Below are 19,208 nucleotides of genomic sequence, written 5' to 3' on the forward strand. Positions count from 1 at the left end.
AGTGAACAAATAATATTGACTCCCTAAAAGCAAATGAATAAAGACTGAAATTACTACAACATTTATGCAGTCACCATGACTACTGACTTCCAGTTTAGAGGTGGTGCACTGGCTGGAACACAGCACACTGAGTCTTCTGGGCTACAGCTAAGAGTGCTACATAACCATTTTTCTTCATTTCATGACAACAGACCATAATAATTCTAGCATAAAATCAAATTGACTGTCACAGCATTTCAGACCATCAAAAAAAAAAACAGGGAAGCCTTTACAAGTATCAATGGTACAGCTCCAGTAATTGTGCAGGCAACAGCAGTGTAATTCAAATATCCTTGACCTAACTTAAATTACCTACAGAGATACCACGTACAGCATAATTCCAGCAGCACAAGTCTCAAAACAAGGCAATCTAGCGTTCTGGAGCCAAAAGGGACACATATTTCGTGTATGCTTGACTACTTAATGCAATCTGGATGATGACACTGGATGAGCACAAGCAGACTCTATAAGCCAGTAAGTGAATCAGAAATTGTCCCACAGAGTACAGATTGATTCACAGTCACAGAATCACATTAGAGATGAAAAAAAGGAGTAAAACATTTCCCTGATACAGACAGAGGCAAAAAGAAACTTTGTAATGGAGTTCATGCTCAAATACATATGCTTTCTTGAAAGGATGAAGGGAGAAAGAGAGAGCAGCAGGGAGGAAGTAAGAAAAAATCCAAGAGATTTGCATAAAACTACCAATGCCAGCATTCACTCACTTTAACATAGGGTGGTGCAAAAGACGACAAATGCCACTTCACGTTTTCATCCCCTTTATTCTCCATTTCCAGGTGACTCTCTAGAAGAGAAATATCAGACTACTATATTAAATGCCTTTGTTCAAGTATCTTTAGTGGAAACAGCTTAAACAGAAACTATGTTTCAAGACACACAGAAGTTTAATGGAAACAGTTCTCATAATGCCAACTCCAAGAGCAGACGCAAACGAAGCACACTGTCACAAAATTCTTGAAAGCTTATACAAAAGAAATTTGGAAGTCAAGGCTTCTAGTGACGAATCATATTGTAGATGCTTACAAGAAACAAAGCAAGATGTAAATCTCACCCTCAATAACCCTAAGCAATAATAGATAATCCTCTAAAAGAATCTGAAGCATATCACATGATATTATGTGAATGTATTGCTGGTAGTAGGAAGTTAGCCTCTTGTAAATGCAGAACATGACAAATAGCAGAGAGATCTAAGCCACCTCCAACAGTCTCAGTCTGTTGCATTCAGATTTTTGGGAGATACCTTCACATACCAGTGTACAAAAAAATACCAAAAAACCCCACAAGGCACCAAACTCCCTCCCAAGATATTATTTGACTGTTCAGGTAAAAAAAAAACACTGACAGTATTCTCGTTTGGGACCAATCAAATAAAGTTGCATCAAACAAAATCTGTTCTTATCCTAGTATGGATTTGTTATTCAGCATACTTATGTATAAAACGTGTACATATATATATATAAATATGAAACCTCAATAAAAAGCTTATGCTTGACTTGCAGAAAGAAGAACAACTCACTGACATTATCAGAAAATCCCAACTTTGACAGTATCAAGCATATTTCACACCTGGAAATGTGCTTCTTGCCAAGAATCCACAGCACATTTTTAAGATCACCTCAGTCTAGAGTAGCACTTCAGGAAGCTTAGCTGCATCTACGTTATATGGGACATTTATAAAAACAGGAAAGGAAAGGAGTATCATATTATACTTCTCTTTCATAAGTGTAGCAAAAAACCCAGATATAATTGATATAGTAAGCCTTGAAAGTTCTAAAGCCTGTTAAATAAAACTGTATCATCATTACGTAGAAAAGAAAACTAAGCACTACCAAAAAAATCTGGTACCTAGATAACAGAATGACAGTTTCATACCATAATTTGGAAAATTTTAAGCATTACTGGAATTAAAAGTACAAACTAAGGATTTGAGACTCCATTATCTACAGTGTCCTCCTCAATCATTAAGTACAAGACAAGGATAGCCAGACTCATAGCTGACATTCCTACTGTCTTAAGGAAGAACATTTATTTCTCTGCTACATGCAGATAGATTTATGTCACATCTTAGGGACACATACACAGATGAGGAGAATGGGTCTACTGCAAAAGTGCATTGACCCAAAAGAGCTTCGAAAAAACGCAGTAACCTCATAGCACCCTCTTTGCCCAGGCACAGTATGGTTGCATCCATCATAGTTTCTTAAAAAGTGGGCAACTTACCTGTCTGTATGCAAACCTATCTGTGGGAAAAAGTGTGGCTATAATGCGTAAGGAGAAGAAAAAGAAGCGGGGCGGGGGGCGGGGGGAGGTGGGGAGGACTTCTGAAAAGAGTTCCATCACAAGGAGTAACATTTCAAACTCAAGTCACAAGAGGGGAAATAGTCCATCACACTTACCAGACTAAACGTACAAAAACAAAGTCAAGGCATTCAAGTTCCCAAACATGCAATGCAGTAAACAAAAACTCTGAACACAAGATACTACAGATGTTGCATTTACCGAGTAAGCAATATTACCTGAGCTTTGGCCAGGTCTTGTTTTAGGAAAAACAATGTTTCTCTTCTTTATTTCCATTTTTGTTAGAGGGAGCACTGAGAGAGGTTTTGCCACATGAACAATAGGATTTTCAGACTGTGGAGTGAATATATCATGTCTTCTAGATGGAAAGTCTGCTCCAGACACACGCTGTGAGACTGCCTCTCGAATCTGCACTTTAATAAACTTTTGCACAATTTGGAGAAAAAAAAAGATTTAAATAGTGAACATTGACATATTAACAAGTCAAACTACTTAGCTCTATTTTCCTTGATCTGCAAGAGCTCATGTTGTTCAGCTTTACATTCCAACAGAGAAAGAGTCTCATAAGTTAAATCAGTGTCTTCTCTAACTTTAGTTCACAAAGTGTAAAGTTCAATTTAGGAGAACAGGAAAATGTATTGAAAATTTGCTGTCCAGACATTTTAATTCAATAGGAATAATAATTTGAACTAGTTAAATTTAATTGACAACTACAATATCCTCTGCTCACGGAGAACGGGAACAGGGCTGCCTCACACAGAACAAGCTCTGTGTTCACTACATAATTTTCACTTCTAAAAACCTCAGTTAATGCTAGTAAAATCTTAGCATGCTTTTTGCTTAATTGGATAGGTAGCAAAGAAATGGTAAAAGTATTATCAACTACCAGATCTCTTGCAATTTGATTGTTTTTGCTACAGTCTCTACTTTTGTCCTAGTAGGTTTCTTTTAAATCCTTTTCTCATATTGTAGACCATAACATAGTTAAATATGTGCACAGTCTCCATTTCCTTCTGAACTCGCTCTCTTCAACAACCTCCCGGTTTGTCTGGGGTTTTTTTAAATGCAGTTTCAAATTCTGTATCATACCTCACCTTCCTCCATCAAGAAGGAAAGTACATATGCCGTTTTAGCCTTTCAGTGTCTTTTATTTCTCTCCCCGTGCATTGTTACAATTAACCCAAAATACATACTGGCTGTAAAAATAAAAAAACAGGTGTCTATTTGTTTGAGGTAGATTACCAAGGAGTCTTTCTGCTTTTACACTGATGAAAGAAGAAACTGTTGGCTTCATAAATTTTATTTATATGCCTTAATTTAATCAGGGAAAAGTCTTGGATTAAAATGCATGAAGAGCAAGAACCTGTTCTAGACATTCTTTATCACAGACTTGTTGGCCAGAAGGTTAAGTTTACCTTAAGGGAGTTCAAAAGGAGCTATGGTGACTTGTCCAATAACCTCCTTTTACTTCTTTTATTTTAAAATATTATATAGACTACTTTTATATATGCATGTGTACATATATATATTTAGCATTTTAGAAAATCATGGCAGTGGTGGGTGTACAGAGGCAATTTTTTTCACAATTCAGTGTTCACATCATAGTATTTCTTCAGAGATGAACTAAGAATCTCAGTTTGCAAAACAATATCTCAACTATGTTTTGGTTTTGTTGGTTTTTTGTTTGTTTGGTTGGTTTTTTTTTAAAAAGAGAACTTTACAAATGAAAGAGAATAATGAAAGTTGACAGAACTGCTGTCTCATACCTAAAAGATTTTAGCAACATTACTAGACCTTATACAGCAAAGTAAAATAAACAGTTCCAATCTCAACTCCCAAGTAAACCACGTACCTTTTGTCCATTATCACAACGGATGTAGATTAGGCCACTCCAAGGAATTAATGAAGGCTTTGTGGCAAGTGATGGATTAGGACTCACCAGAATTAGTGTACTGCTCCTAATAAAGGAAAAAAAAATAGCATGATCCTCATATTAGAATGAGTATCTACAACAGATCTCACTAGCACATCCCCACCCTGCAAAAGCATGCACTTTTAAGATAGCAGGTAAGTGAAGATGATCTAGAGATTGTTAAATTTAAGGTATTCAGATATCCAATATATTATCAAGCTTTAATAGTCAGAAACTTAACACTAACACACTTTATAAACTTGTCATTGAAGGTTATATAAGGCGTCATAGGGATGAGCAAATCTTATCTATTGTTAACATATACAACCAGTCAGGCCATGTAAAGCAGACATATAACTACATGTTTCAGAAAAATAAGCTTCAATACTAGTCAATAAGGGAATTGTACTGTTCAAAGTATAATGCACAAATTGCATTTCGAGAATCTTTTAAACTCATTCTAGTTTCAGAAAAGCAGCTTGCTTTCCTTCCTCCCATGCAGGACTGATCTGGGAAAAAAGAAAAACCTTGCAATGTTATCAATGCTTTCTATAGTTATTTAGAGCAGGGGACACTGAAGAGTCTAAATTCACTTGAAGCAGTTATGGCATCACACAGTAATTTGACCAGTGAGAACATAAATTCTTATTTACAATGTTCCATATTCTATACTAGAGACATTTAAATGAAGGAGTAGAGAAAGTAAGCACTGAAGTATATAAAAACTGAGCACAAAATCACTGAAGTAAAGGTCATTGGTTGCATGTTAGCAAAAGCACTTAAGCTACACCTGAAGAATTAGCTTACTATGTCATTAGCACAGCACTTTAGTGTAGGAACAAGATCAGTCCCCACAGGAAAGTCAGTTCCGTAATCATTGTCTATGATTACGGAACCATAATATGACCATCTCTAAAACTTCAACTAACAGATGTTAATGGTCTTAAAATATTAGATTAGGATACTGGTATTTCCTTAAAGAATGGTGGGATTTTTTGGAATCTCAGCAGTTTTCAGAATCTTTTCACTCACGGTTCTCTCTCTCATGTACAAGATGCATTCACGAGAACATGATTTACTAAGTACACACACTATCTGTTTTCTCAAACCATTCCACTGTCTTTGCTCCTACCAGCTTGTCTTTGACATTTACTGCAAACCTCTCCTGCAAATCCAGCTTGCATGGGGTCACAAATCAGAAGAGTCATATTCAACCTAAAGACACTACCTCTCAGTACATTCATTGCCATGGAAAGGAGCAGAGCTTAGGGAAGAAACACTTTCCAAAGGTGGCTCTTGCAGCCTCTGGAGGTTCCAACAGTTCCTGCTCCAAAAGGGCAATTCCTTACACAGCACTTACCAATACTCCCAACACTGAAGCACAGCAACGTGCCAAATCCTAGTTTCAGTTCGCCTCCACGAGAAAATCTCTTGGAATGCTACCAAATTCAGTAGGAATCAGGACTTTATTATTCCACGTTCAGGCAGGTTAGAGGTTGCCTTTAGCTCGTTCCATGGAACTTAAGGGGTTTAGTCAAGGTAAAACAGGGGGTGGTCTGCTTGCTGTAGCACGGGAGAGTCAGTCCTTGATCTTAGGACCTTCTTTCACCATCGCTGAGAAATCAGACCCTCTCCTTTCCTAGCCTAAAACAGCTCAAGAATTCTGTTGGCTCCAACCATTGCAGCACACAGTATAAAAGATTCTGTCTGGCTCTTGTCCTGACAGGATAACTGCTCTTGGCACTGCAGGAAGATGGTCATGGAAAGGAGTAAACCGGGCAAGCGCAGCTTGCTGTGCTTGTCAGCTGTTCCCACAGGTCTGTTTCCTACTTGCAGGCCTCTGGTTCTTGATCAATTAATGAATATCAGCACATTTACAAAAGAAAATGCCAAGTCCCCAGAAGAGAAGCATTCCATAAGAACTGTTATTCTTGGTTTTGTTTGTTTGTTTGTTTGTTTGAGGGCAGGGAGGGAAGAAGTACTTTGTTTTAAAACACACAGGTCAATTTTTAAACAAAAAACTATTATGAAAGGAGATTTTTAAAGCTTCAGCCTTGTTGACCATCCACCTCCTGGAAAATTATGCAATAACAATAGCATCTCCAGGCACAGAAAATTCCTGGCCTCCAGGTAACTTTGTAGGCGACAGAAAAACATTCCCTCTATACAGAACTATAAAAGGATATGGTCCTAAAATATAAAAGCTAGATTTGCATGTTAGCTGACAAAAAGACTATACCCTGGAACTAACCGAAAAACATGTACATAGTCTAAACAAACTAAAACAATTTCCTAAAAACTAACTAAAATTCCTGAATTTACTAAATTCCTAAACTAAATAAAAATAAATTCTGTAAAACCTCACCACACTTTCACAGGTAAAGGAACCTATGAAAAGAAACTTACTCTGCTTCAATAGCTCCATGTTGTGGGGTTATAGTAAGGCAGTGAGCTGGCCACGAAAGCTCAAATGCCAACATCCTATTAGAATTGTTGACAATTTGTACATGTCCAGTATCCGCTGTTCCACCTGTAATATAAAAAAAAGCTATAAAAAGCTAACATGTACAAAAATTCACAGAAGCACTCAAGATTCAGAGATGCACCAATTAAGATAAAGCATTTTCTGCCCTATTTTTACCTTCACAATGCTTTAAAGTCTTCATAGGTATGCAGTGCATATTATATGTATGCACACACAGAGCACACTACTGTGTTCAAACCAAGTTTACTGTTTAGATATAAAGCTACTGCAGCAACATTATTGGCCAAGCCACATTTAAAAACACAAAACATAGTATGCAGTACAGTTATTTTAATACTAGAATGGTTATTTTACTAACTTCAAAAAATACTTACTAATAGAAGGAGATGTTAAAGTCAAGTACTCAGGTTTAACAGCCCAAGTCTGTTGAGCGTCTGATTTATTCTGAACCAGACCATCAGTTTTTACAGGTAATGGAGGACCCTGAGGTCCTTTAACAGGAAGAACATCCAAAGTTGCATTGATATGTCTGGCAGAGTTCTCAAATCTGAAAATAAGATTGCATTACGCAAAAGTAATAAAAATAACTTATGAGTAATTATAACAGCCTACTCTTATTATTTCTCAAAATTTAATACTGAAATACAATGATCTTTTTATGGGCCTTGAATTTAATTCAATTCTCCATTATTAAGAAAAAATAATCAGCAGCAATATCATGACACAGCTTTTTCACAGAATGTTTAGAAGTGGAAGGTACTGTTTAGAATGGAAGGTACTAAAATAAACAATTACCTTCAGGTGATAATAAAGTAAAATGTATTTTATTCAGATTAAGAAAGTACTGCAGAGAGAAATAAAGCAATGCAAGTTGTGTTCCACAGAATGCTGGAGGTCAGGAGTGTCCTCTTGAGATCACCTAGTCCAACACCCCGACATCGATAAGATACTCCCCCAACTCAAGCCTCCTCTGCTCGACACTAAACAAACCCAGCTCTTAGTCTCTCCTTGCAAGAGAGATGCTCTGATGCCTTCATCATCTTCATGGCCTATCATTTCACACCTTTGCTTGCAAAATACATGGCAGAAAAGAAAGCCAGGAAGCTGTTGTTTTAGGATTTAGCATATTTTCTTAACTTAAAAGCTTAACTCACAACAAGTTTGATTTTAAATACTAAAATAAAAGCAGAAATCAACAATTACAGAAAAAAATAGATAACTTTTGCCCCATGCAACATTGTGCAAAAATACAGCTCTTCTTCTTATTATTTCTACTTCTACTTTGAACGCTTCTGAGAATCCTGACTCAGTTCAGGACAGCTGAACTAATACCTGTGAGAATTCATCCCTTAAGACAGCAATGCAACCAGGAAGGCAACTGATTCACATAATTCCTTGACGTGGAATTTCCTAACAGTCAGATTAATAGTTATCACACTCAGAACTCTTCGAAGAATTACAGACTACTTAGAAAATTAAGACCCTCATGATGCTTAGCCAGGGAATAAATTCAAATCTAGAAGAACTGATAAGGCTATCAAGTGGAAAAAACAAATAAATGACAACCACCAAATAAGAGAGATGTCCTGCTTCCTGCTGCAGATATTTGTTTCCAACCTCTAGCTTTGCAATCCCACTATGCCTGACAAACACCTTACTAGCCCACAGATGTGTCAAGTGTCCCAAAGTGTTCAGCATCTGGAGTTCAACAGGTACAGGGAATTCCAAGACAACATCTACATATGTAGATGTCAAACACAACAGGACTAGGTAGGACCCTTCTGTCACCTTATGTAACAGGATCTTGAGAAGAAAAAAAACATGAAGACTCGAGGAACAACCTATGCAAATATATTCCTTATAATGTTAAAGTTAACCCATCTTTATTTTGTTTTCATGCTACACGATCTTAGTAAGTAGGACTTGTACAGGATTTGGACATTCCTTTCCCTTTTCAGGGCTCCAAACACTACAGCAACCTGTCTAAACAAAAGCGGCAGGTCCATTTCAAAGATCAGGTCTCTGCCAGTTCTCCAAAGAAATCCCCCAGTAATGAACCACTTCATTCGAGGTAGTGACCGGGGTGGGGGTAGCCTTAGCACTGACCATTCTTTTGATAAGTATAGTATACGCTACGTTGAAAGGCTGGCATATGGCCTGGACAAGGAAAAGGCCACTAAGCCTGGTAATATATCTCTATTTCCATCCCAGACATCAAAAATTAATTACAAGGAATGAAGTGATTATAGTCCTATTAGGACTACAACAACAAATGCACTTGGGAAACACCTATGGGAAAAAAAAGTTTCTTCAGATGAAGAATAGGAAGTTGCAGACAGAGTTAATGGTGTCAGTTGAGGGAATAGTTTAAAAGTTATCATAACAGTTTAAACAGACTATATAGAGAAAAACAGTGAGAAGAGCCACCTAGATATTCATTAGAGCCATTCTCATTAGAGAGCCAGCTCTGTCACTTGTAAAGCAAGTCAATTTTCATCACTGACATTAAAATGTTCAATGAAAAGAGATGCACTTCGGTAAGGCATTATTTGACAGTTAGCCTTAGAGTTACATTACCTGTCCGATTCTAAATGATGTCCAGGAGACTGCTGAAATCCATCCCGATCAAAAGTGGAATATCCAACCACAGAAAGGATAACCTTTCGCATATTTGCGTAGAAAAGATGGATATCGTTTGTCCCCCGTGGGATATCACATACTAAAAATGAGAGTAATAGAGTAATTCTAAGAAGAACAAATCTATAATACTCAGAGATTACACAACAGAGATTTAGGATATAGACCTAGTTAATAATCTGTTGGCTAAGATATCCTAGATGATTCAAAAAATTACTTACTACAAGTTCAGTTATCAGGCAAAAATCAACATTAACATAAGATGTAACATATAAATCTAAATACACACCAATTTTAACTTTTTAATTATAAGATAGATATTTTCCACCTTTATACAAATGGTATATACTAACTGATTCTATGCCAAAATAAAGTTAAGTTTTACTTTTTTTACCCTGACAAATAAGACTCATACATTCCTAAGGCTTCACAGAAAGATTCAACTTGAGAGAATTTATTTTCCAATTACTCAGTCTATTCAATCTAACACTTCATTATTTGATTCATTATACCTTTAAATATCTAAGAGGTCAGGAATGTAAGAGCATGATTTAAAAATAATAACATGTTTCATCAAAATGTTTAATAATCAAGTCAAAGCTTTCTCCTTTGCTTTGAGCCATTTCATGTTGAATAGAAAGAATGAAGAAGTGAGCACTTCTCATACAGGATACATTTGATCCAACCATTACTTCCTTTGCTGCATAGTAGATACCAGTGACAATTATTAATATCTGTATGTAGCTTCTACAGCTCGGCTATGGATAAGAGAGCAACAACTGCTGCAGAAGCATTTTTAGTTAGAATTTACATGCATCCGGAAAATTGTTAACAAGTTAAGTCTTGCAAAAGTATATCTAGCAGAACGTGTCTTTTGGAAGAAATTATTTATTTATTCTGTCATATATGTAACAAATTAAGTATGGAAATATGTTCTTTCATTAGGATGACCATTATTTGTACTCTAAGTTTCTTTTATTCCCTCCACCACCCCGCACCTGAATTCCATTCAGTTTGGCAATTCCCAATTTTCAAATACCCCACTAAAATATTTAACTCTTACAGCCTATCTCATTTTCACCAACTTAAAAATATCAAAACAGCTAGTTCGTGATATCATTAAGATAACTTTGAATGCCAAGGCCACAGTGCACACAATTCCAGACACAAAAGCGTCAGACCCAAATCACAGCATGCAAACAGCGTGATGGTGCCATCTTCACCGTCACAACAGACAGAAGACATTTTATACAAAGGCTCAGATCATGTAAAATATAGTGAAGTACCTTATATGATACTTAGAAACGCACAAGAGGATCTTGTGAAGAATACTTGATCAGAATTCCTCCCTCCTCTTTAACAATACATCCATATGCAGACAAGACGCTAATATGCATCGCAAACTAAATTCATTTTGACAACGCAAGTACAGAAGTCACAAAACGTTTCAGACTGCATTAGAACAAAAAGTTGCTAGATATTAAATATCAACAACCACTGCCTCTGTTCAATTAGTAACTGAAGCATACTTTAGCAGCTAGAAATATATTAGATCAGTAGGTAAAAGATGTTCGATTAGTGCAGTAAATCACATCAGTGTTAGAGAGTAGCTGAATCTGGTAGCCTGACAGAGGCGATGCTGCCACCGGTCCAACCAGTAGTAAGGTTGAGCATATGTTCCCAGCAATCACATACACACTCCCCACACATGCACACACACAGAGCGAGCCACACAGACCAACCCCAACAGAAATACTCAACACTCATGCGAACACAAACAGCACCAATGTTCCCCTTCATCCTGTTCCCCTCTCTGGCTGATCAAGATGAAGGCTTGTTACTGGGAACATACACACGACCAATGGGGATCCCTCCAGCTGCTTGCCCTGGACCATACCACACTGATGCATCAAGTGAGCAGACTGCTGAAAAACTGACACCCCACTATTTCAAACACTAACGTTCACATGTAATTTGTTAATAGGTTTTTCAAATACTTCTGTGGATTAAGACAATGAGGAATGGAGACCAAAACAGTCTAGGGATCCAGCTTTACATTAAAAGCAATCCTTATAGCCAAGACATGCTGTTCTTTGAGCTTTTTTTCAGCATGTCTTTAACAGTCTTTCATTTAAAAGGCCAAAAAGTAAAAAAGCATTTAGATGTTGAAAAAATAACTTACTTTTCACCTAAAAGATAGCATCTCACAAAAAAGAAAAATCAGATTTCTTAACTCTAGGTACTAATAGTAGTTCCTGCAAAGTATTTGAGTAAATAAAACTGTGACCAAATAGGGAACAATAAGCTATATTTCACAAATTCAGGAAAGTACACTCTCAAAAAGAGACAGAAAAACATTAAGATGCAAGAGGTATGCCTTGTTTTCTACAGAAAGAAAAAAAACAAGTTACCATTAGCAAATTCTAGTAATAAGGCAATAAGAGATAATCAAGGATGTCTAGGCTCTAACACTGACTTAACAACTTCAGACCATACTCAAGAAACTCAAGTATCTTATCTTCACTAGGATTTCACCTCAACCAAGACAAATGATCAACTGTCTTTACTTTTCCAAGTAAAGACAACATATGATCTATAGGGAAAGACTCAGACTACAACATATACTCAGGTGTTGTAGCCTTAGAACAGTAAAATCTTTCCATATGTGAATAGAACGAGGTCAAGAAATAGGGTTTGGCAGTAAACTTGTTCATGACACTTATAGGATTGAACAGTTTGGGTGGGGTGGGTTGGCTGGTTTGGTTTTTTGGTGGTTTGGGTTTTTTTTTGGGGGGTGGGTTGTTTTGGTTTTTTTTTCTTTTTTTAAAAAAAAGACACCTTTACAATATACTGCATTCTTTTTTAATAGATTTCTTGCTAACGCAAGCAGAAGTACAAAAAAAATATAAAGTTGTTTAATTTGGGAAAGGAAATATATATTTTAATGTCAGCAAAGTTGTCTGCATCTCTATTTTCATATAAGATATATCTGCGTATGAGAAACCGAATCTTTCCCAATTATTAATAATAAGGCAAATGCTCTTCAAATAAAGGGAGCATTTTTAATGCTATAACATTCATAGACTGGGGTTTCATTTTGCTAGGAGAAAAGTACAGTATTGTTTAAATAGATAGGCATTAAATGAAAGAAAGCAAGTTCCATCCAAATTGAAAATTTTGCTTCTATATTTATCAAAAAAGAAATAGTGGAAAAATAACTAGGATTCAAGTCTAAAAGCACATTTTTCCACCTGAAAACAAGTACTACGTTTTTCTTTTAACAAGTCATAGGCTTACCTTCTGTCACAAGCTGCTCCCCTTGAAATTCTTCATCAAATACAATGTTTCTCAATAAGCTGTTTTCTGGGATTATGTGGTTTTCTACCTCAGGTTTATACATCATAGCTCTGTTAAAGAGATAAAGAAACAAGAGTCATTAAATTACATGATGTATTGGAAAAAACAATTTGAAAAGATTGATAAGATTGGTAAGAATCCAGCATAATTTTAACTTTATCATTTCTCGAATACACCAAGCTCAAATCTGTGAGTATTTCTTTAAAACTGAAATCTTTTCATAATCTTAAAATGGTTAAAGAAATACCTGCTCTATTGCTGTACAGTAAAAGAAACCACTGAAATAATGGCTACCATACATTTGTCTTTCCAAGATACTTTTTCTCTGCTGTCAGTCACACCCACCTAGATTTCTGCTAAGTACATCAGGCATCTGAGTGATTTTTCAATCACCACAGGAAGCAGGAGAATGCTCTTTTGGTCATGAGCGAAAGACTTTTGAGGGGAAAAATTGACTAGTCAATGGCAGAGTAGTAGCAGGTACCAGCCAACAGCAGGAACATGGAGCCAAGGAGCATGACTGCCAACAGGACAGAAAAGACTTGGAAGCATAGGGATATAAATAGTCCTGGGAAAAATGGGAAGCTACAGGTCAGTAAGAGGAAATCTGGCACTCAGACAGGGTCAGAGCCATGGAGGTGGAAAGAACACCTCAGCACTACTAACTCTCAGGTCTAAGCTACTTACTAGGCTGCTGACTATGTATATTTTTGAAGTAAAGAACTTGAGCCACAAGTTGGCAGACTACTCATTTCATATTCCTCCCCCTAAGTCCCAAACCACGTTCTCGTTCCAGTACGCAGTTACAGAATGGGGTTTGACTGGCTTACAGCACTCAGTCATTTCAAGAAATAAGCATCTCTTTCAAATCATCAACGGAGACTTCAGAGAAGCTCCCACAAAGAAAGAACCAGCTAGACCACCATGTTCAAGAACCAAATGTTCAAGAACCTGCTGAATAATAAAATCAGCAGCAAATAATTTCACTCATGTACCAATGTCCAGAATCTGAATTAAAATTTCCAACACTACCTATATAGGTGCATCAAGCTTCTCAATGGGTTTTTTGTTGATCAGTAGATCAAAGCTTTTACCCAAGTATTTTTTCCCTTTGAGAAGGACTCAATGAGAGTGTGCATTGCCTCAGACAAATGAGTTCATACAAAAATCAGTAACAAGCATCTTACGAGATATCTAAGATAAGTCAATTTTCTATCAAGAAGGTCACAAATGCTGCTATTCCATGAGTGTTTTATTCAAAGACATAGAGTTAAATTCAGCTATGTTTAATACTTTATTTGGATAACAATAAACACAATGACTTTCATAAAGTTTCAGGCAATCGCATTCAAAAGCAATAGTGAAATACTGCCATTCTGAAATTCTGCACTGAATGATTACAATCAGCACCTTAGTGCTCTGCCTATTCTTAACATTTTGCATTATCACTATACACCATACACAGCACAAGTCAAAAGTGCCGTTTATGTCATTAAAAGCAGAGTATGCCATTTTTGTGCATTTGAGTTATGCAAATTGAAATGCAGAGTAACATAGCCTCTATTTAAGCTCAGTAAAATACGTTCTACAAATTTCATCACTGTGTTAGGAGCATATGTGGATGTTATTTCTCTCACATACACATCTCCTCAAACAGTCTTTGTCAACAGAATTCAGCAAACCAAGATGCAAATCTTGTTCAAAACTTAATACTACTAAATTTCAGTACTAGTCCTTTCATGAGCCTTTTCTTTAAAAATTAAAGCTACACACATATTGTAAAAAGAGATACCAAGATAGAAAACAACTCTCTTCAACATACCAGATGTAAGATTTACTAGATCTCTCCATATCAACACTGTCTTCTGTTTGTTCTTGCTGTTTTCGGAAGCATGTTAAAACCACACTCATGGTAGCATACACCTCTAGTTTTAACTTTTTATTAAACATCTGTCTCTGTTACAATAGCAAAGTACATCTTACCTACGATACTGTTGCCTAGAAACTTCATCTCCACAAAAAAAACATACTGTTGATACCAATATGTTTGTTTTATGGAAGTTCTTTTCCTTTTCCATTGGATTCCATGTTATAGTAATCACCTGATAAAATAAACAACATACTCAGAAAAAAACCTGTTAGTACTAACATTTAGAATATGAGTCAACAAATTACTGCAATGCAGATGAGACAGGATTTATCACAAGTTAAGTGAGATTTTAATAAAGAACTAGTCAGACACATTCTCATTGATCACATTTATTTTAATTTCAATTAATAAAACTTGCTCAGAATCAGGTATTATACTTACTTCATGTGTTCCTTCTCTTAGTACAAACTTCTCTGGAGATGCCATCATTACCTGAGGATCCATAACTGTTTTTGTCTGTAGGTTTGCAAAGCACAGTGCTTTAACATAGGCAGCCCGAGAACCTGTATTTCTTATGCGGAAGGAAGTTTTCCTTAATCTTGAAGGCAATAATCCATCCAGTGTTACCATGTAACTATCTGACAGTTTTTTAACATTTTCTAAAGTTATATTGCTTGTTCCTCCATATCCAGATAACGGTATCTGGGGAAAAAAAAATAACTAGGAAAAAAAAAAAATCACACACAAAAAAATAGTACTTCAAATGAAAGAAAGCTTCTTACTAAAACTTCTGTACAACTATGGTAAGCTATACAGAGTTACAGAAAGACAACTGAAAATGCTTAAAATGTGAACTAAAAAGACTTCGCAAGAAATAAAAAAGCCTAAGTTTATTCAACCTGTTTTAAGTTTTACTGAAAATTAATTTAAGACCTACCTATAAAACAAGACAAGTTCAGATTTTTTGACAGTTCTACAGTTAAAATCTTGGGGTACTTTTAACATAGTACATTAAAATCTTTGTTCTTCCTTCACAAGGGGAAAAAGTGCATACAAAATTGAGGCTAATGTTCAAACTGTAAAATTTAGTGCCCACACAATCTTTAACAACTATATGCATAGTGTATATCTTGAAAAGTTTCAACTTTTTGATAGAAACAGCTATTCAGTGCTATATTTAAAATAATTACGAAAAAAGTATGTTTAAAATTATTAAAAGTTAGGTTGGGACTCTTACAGTAAACTTAATTCCTGGCTGTGATCGAATCCCCAGCTGTTTGATTTCCAACTTTGCAAAGAAGCAAGTTATTCGAGTAGGTGCAAACATCAAGTATATGTTAGTATCTTCTTTGGGACGGATTTTGAGTTCCCAATTACTGGTTAAGCGTTCTTCTGATCCAAATATACTTTGCAGCTATAAAAACAAAGACATCAGAAGTGAGTGACTACAACAGGAAAAACATATAGTAATAAGACTTACTTCACTAGTAACCCAAAATTAACTTCTTCAAAACCTGGATTAACTCAGTTGATAATGGCACATATTTAAGGTCGCAATGCTTAATATCCAACAGAAAAGACCACATTTAAGATACTTTATATTCCCCCAGTAAGCATATGGGTGCCTCTCAGTTTAGACCACAGATTTTTTTGCATTCAATCCACAATACAGTAAGGCTGAACTTAACCAGCACTGCATTAATTCCCTTTTTAGAGAAGATTTTAGATATTGGATCTGAACATCTGATGAAAACAGGAGATAAATGTATGCAGACTACGTTAACAAAAAGACCTCTAGTTATGGCAAATCCCAAAAAGCTAATTCCAGTTTTTCTTTCCTCCTTCCCTCGTATACACCGAGTCCCTTGGAGTGAGGTCTGGAATCCTTCCTGCAAGAAGTGCCACTGACTGTTTACCCCACCAGGTATTGACTCTGTTGTGCTACAGCAGCTTAAAGAGCTGTAAACTAAGCTCCAATTTACTGCAGCACTGTTATGGTTTCAGCTCTTCCTAAGGTTGCCAGTGTAGCTTAAGCTCTGCTACCATGTCTGTCTTGGCACGTTCAGAGCAAATACACAGCCTGCTAGTCACTGACATTTATAAAAGAACAACCCTTCAGGGCAAAGACATTTTTATTACAAATGTATCCTGATAGTTGTCACTAACACTAAAGAGAAATTTTCATGACAGTTACCTGAAAGCAGTCTTGATCCTGGCCTCTTATCAACAGTCTTAAATGTTGGGTCACAGATGGAGAGTCATTTCTTAGAGTTAACTTCTGCTGGCTGAAAAATATTAAGTTTAATTCTATTTTACAGCAAATGTAAATAAACTGCATATGTGTATTCATGGAAACAATGAAAATGGGATAGTCAATTTTAAAGTCATTTCATTAAAAAAAAAAAATATCACCTCTTGGTACAACAGAATGCATTAGCTAGAAAGTTACTTCCGTATTCTCAAACTTACAGACCATACAATATTATACACCATTACACATTAATCCCCATACAGCAAAATAACCTCCAAAATATATATAAATACAGCTTTTCTGAAGTTCAAGTATTGTACTTAACAGCTTGAATTTTTAAAGCAAGCAGCAGTTCTGTCAACACAAAAATTCCTTAAAAAAAACACTTTAAGACACAGTTATGTTTAGATTATCCAGAGCCACTTCATTATGCAGAAGCAGAGTCTTGTGAGTAGTCTGGCCCAGATCCACTGGAACAGTTGTAAAGAACTAAATTAAGGATAACTTTTCCTTTTCATGTACTTTTCAACATGATAGTATCACAGAAAGTTATGGCCACTTGGCAGCAGCAGGTTGACTAAAATGAAATTTTTTTCTCTCCAATATATCCTGGCATTGACCAGGCTTCTGGTTCTCAAATCCTTCCTTGACAGAGGAAGGAAACCTCTCCAGCAAGAAAAGTGAGTGTCTTTGTCATTTTAACAAGTCAAAAAACAATCACAGAAGGATGTGACAAGCCCTAAAACTGGTAAAAACAAAGGAAGAGGAAGGATCATGCAGTTAGAATCAAAAAGGAGGACAGAAAGAGGGCAGAGCCTCTCCCCAGTTTTCAGTGGCAGACACTATTTTGCACTCTGTTAGAACAAAAATTTTAAAAATAATTTCAGCTTCCTAAAACCAATGGTGAATCAAAACTATTCTTCAGGAGGAACAGAAAATAAAAAGGTAGCAGCATACAGGGAAGAGAAAGTGATTCCCAAACACCAAACAGTTAAAACTACTGTTAGAAATACACTACCTTAACAAAGCAGAAAAATGGGAATATTGCTATCAGAAACGGTCCTTGGCTACAAACATGGATCACTTTTAAACAACCAGGAACATTATTAGATTGCAGAAAAAGTTCAGTATCAAAGCAACAGTGGATTAGTCCCTAAAGTAACACTTACTAGAAGTCCAGACATCTGCAAAACTTGCAGCCTTTACATACGAGAGAAGCAAAGTATATCTAAACGATTATGAACAGTTTCACTAAATCGTGGAATACTGACGCTGTAAACTTGGAACTAAAAATTCAGACAAGAACTTAAACCGTGACAAACGTGAAGAATAAAGTAATCATAATCAGGGATGCAATGAATTCTCTATCACTAAAAGTTTTAGCATTGGAACACACTCAAATTCAAATAAATTAATTCAGGGAAGTTCAACAGCCTGTGCTATTCAGATAGTCAAATTTCATTACCAGACTATATTCTTCTAGTCTTAACGGATGAATTGAAGAAAAAAAAGCATAGAGATTTATTTCTAGCAAGAGGTAGGTGTGAAAAGAACCAACAGAATTTTTCCATCAACTTGCTTGGGAAATATTTTCCACTACATTTCTACTTACATAATACACTAATCTTACAGAATCAGATACTATTCTAATGATAATTAAAGGGTCCTGAAGAATACAAAAAGCTCAAACAAGATCACAGTTTGTTGCCAAAAATTTCTTGCACAAAAAAAATAATTGTAATATACTGCTTCTCTCACTTGAGTCACAAAACAGCTTAGTTTATCACCTGTGGGTTATTAATGCGAATAGGAACAGTAAGCAAGTTTTACTTCAAATAAGTGCAATATAAAACACTTAACACGATATTCTATGTGAACAGCCACCCAGCTTATACTTACACTGACGCTCCAAGTGTTACTCCTCCCCAGGCAATGAACTGCTTGTTGGAGAGAATGGGAGGGATGTCTGAGCAGCCAGCAGTTGTAGGCACAGGTCTGCTTTCCTCAGACTCCACCTCACCTTTTATCATCACTTCATACTGAGGCCCAGATGGCAGCACAAGGATTTTCAAAGTACTTTAAGAATAAATAAATAAATTTAAATCCCACAGAACAAAATTAGCTGATGAAAACAAAACAACTGGAAAAAAAAATATAGATAGGCCTTTTTAAACTACCTTCTTAAGGGGAAAATAGAAATACTTTTTTTTATTTTATGACAAAGGCCAGCTTTAGGCATAGCAAAGTTTAAATCCTTTGGTCTGTAAATATGCATGCCACATGTATCTCAAGCAATCTGCTGAAGTATTTCATCTGGAAATGGTTCAGACAAGTATTT

At 36.1% G+C, this 19,208-nt stretch overlaps 1 protein-coding gene across 1 annotated transcript in view; it reads right to left on the reverse strand.

The window, feature by feature from the left end:
* CEP192 (centrosomal protein 192) overlaps nt 1-19,208 on the reverse strand; it is a 94,361-nt gene that overhangs the window by 12,409 nt on the left and 62,744 nt on the right. The window contains exons 36-47 of the mRNA XM_068397189.1: nt 18,770-18,946; nt 16,814-16,904; nt 15,857-16,033; nt 15,061-15,321; nt 14,733-14,851; nt 12,690-12,799; nt 9,333-9,474; nt 7,130-7,302; nt 6,677-6,800; nt 4,211-4,316; nt 2,577-2,781; nt 765-844 (exon numbers count right to left, since the gene is read on the reverse strand). Of these exons, the coding sequence (XP_068253290.1) occupies nt 765-844; nt 2,577-2,781; nt 4,211-4,316; nt 6,677-6,800; nt 7,130-7,302; nt 9,333-9,474; nt 12,690-12,799; nt 14,733-14,851; nt 15,061-15,321; nt 15,857-16,033; nt 16,814-16,904; nt 18,770-18,946 (1,765 nt within the window). The remainder of the gene's footprint in view (nt 1-764; nt 845-2,576; nt 2,782-4,210; nt 4,317-6,676; nt 6,801-7,129; nt 7,303-9,332; nt 9,475-12,689; nt 12,800-14,732; nt 14,852-15,060; nt 15,322-15,856; nt 16,034-16,813; nt 16,905-18,769; nt 18,947-19,208) is intronic.

Source organism: Nyctibius grandis, chromosome 3 (assembly GCF_013368605.1).
Source record: "Nyctibius grandis isolate bNycGra1 chromosome 3, bNycGra1.pri, whole genome shotgun sequence".
Lineage (NCBI taxonomy): Eukaryota > Metazoa > Chordata > Aves > Nyctibiiformes > Nyctibiidae > Nyctibius > Nyctibius grandis.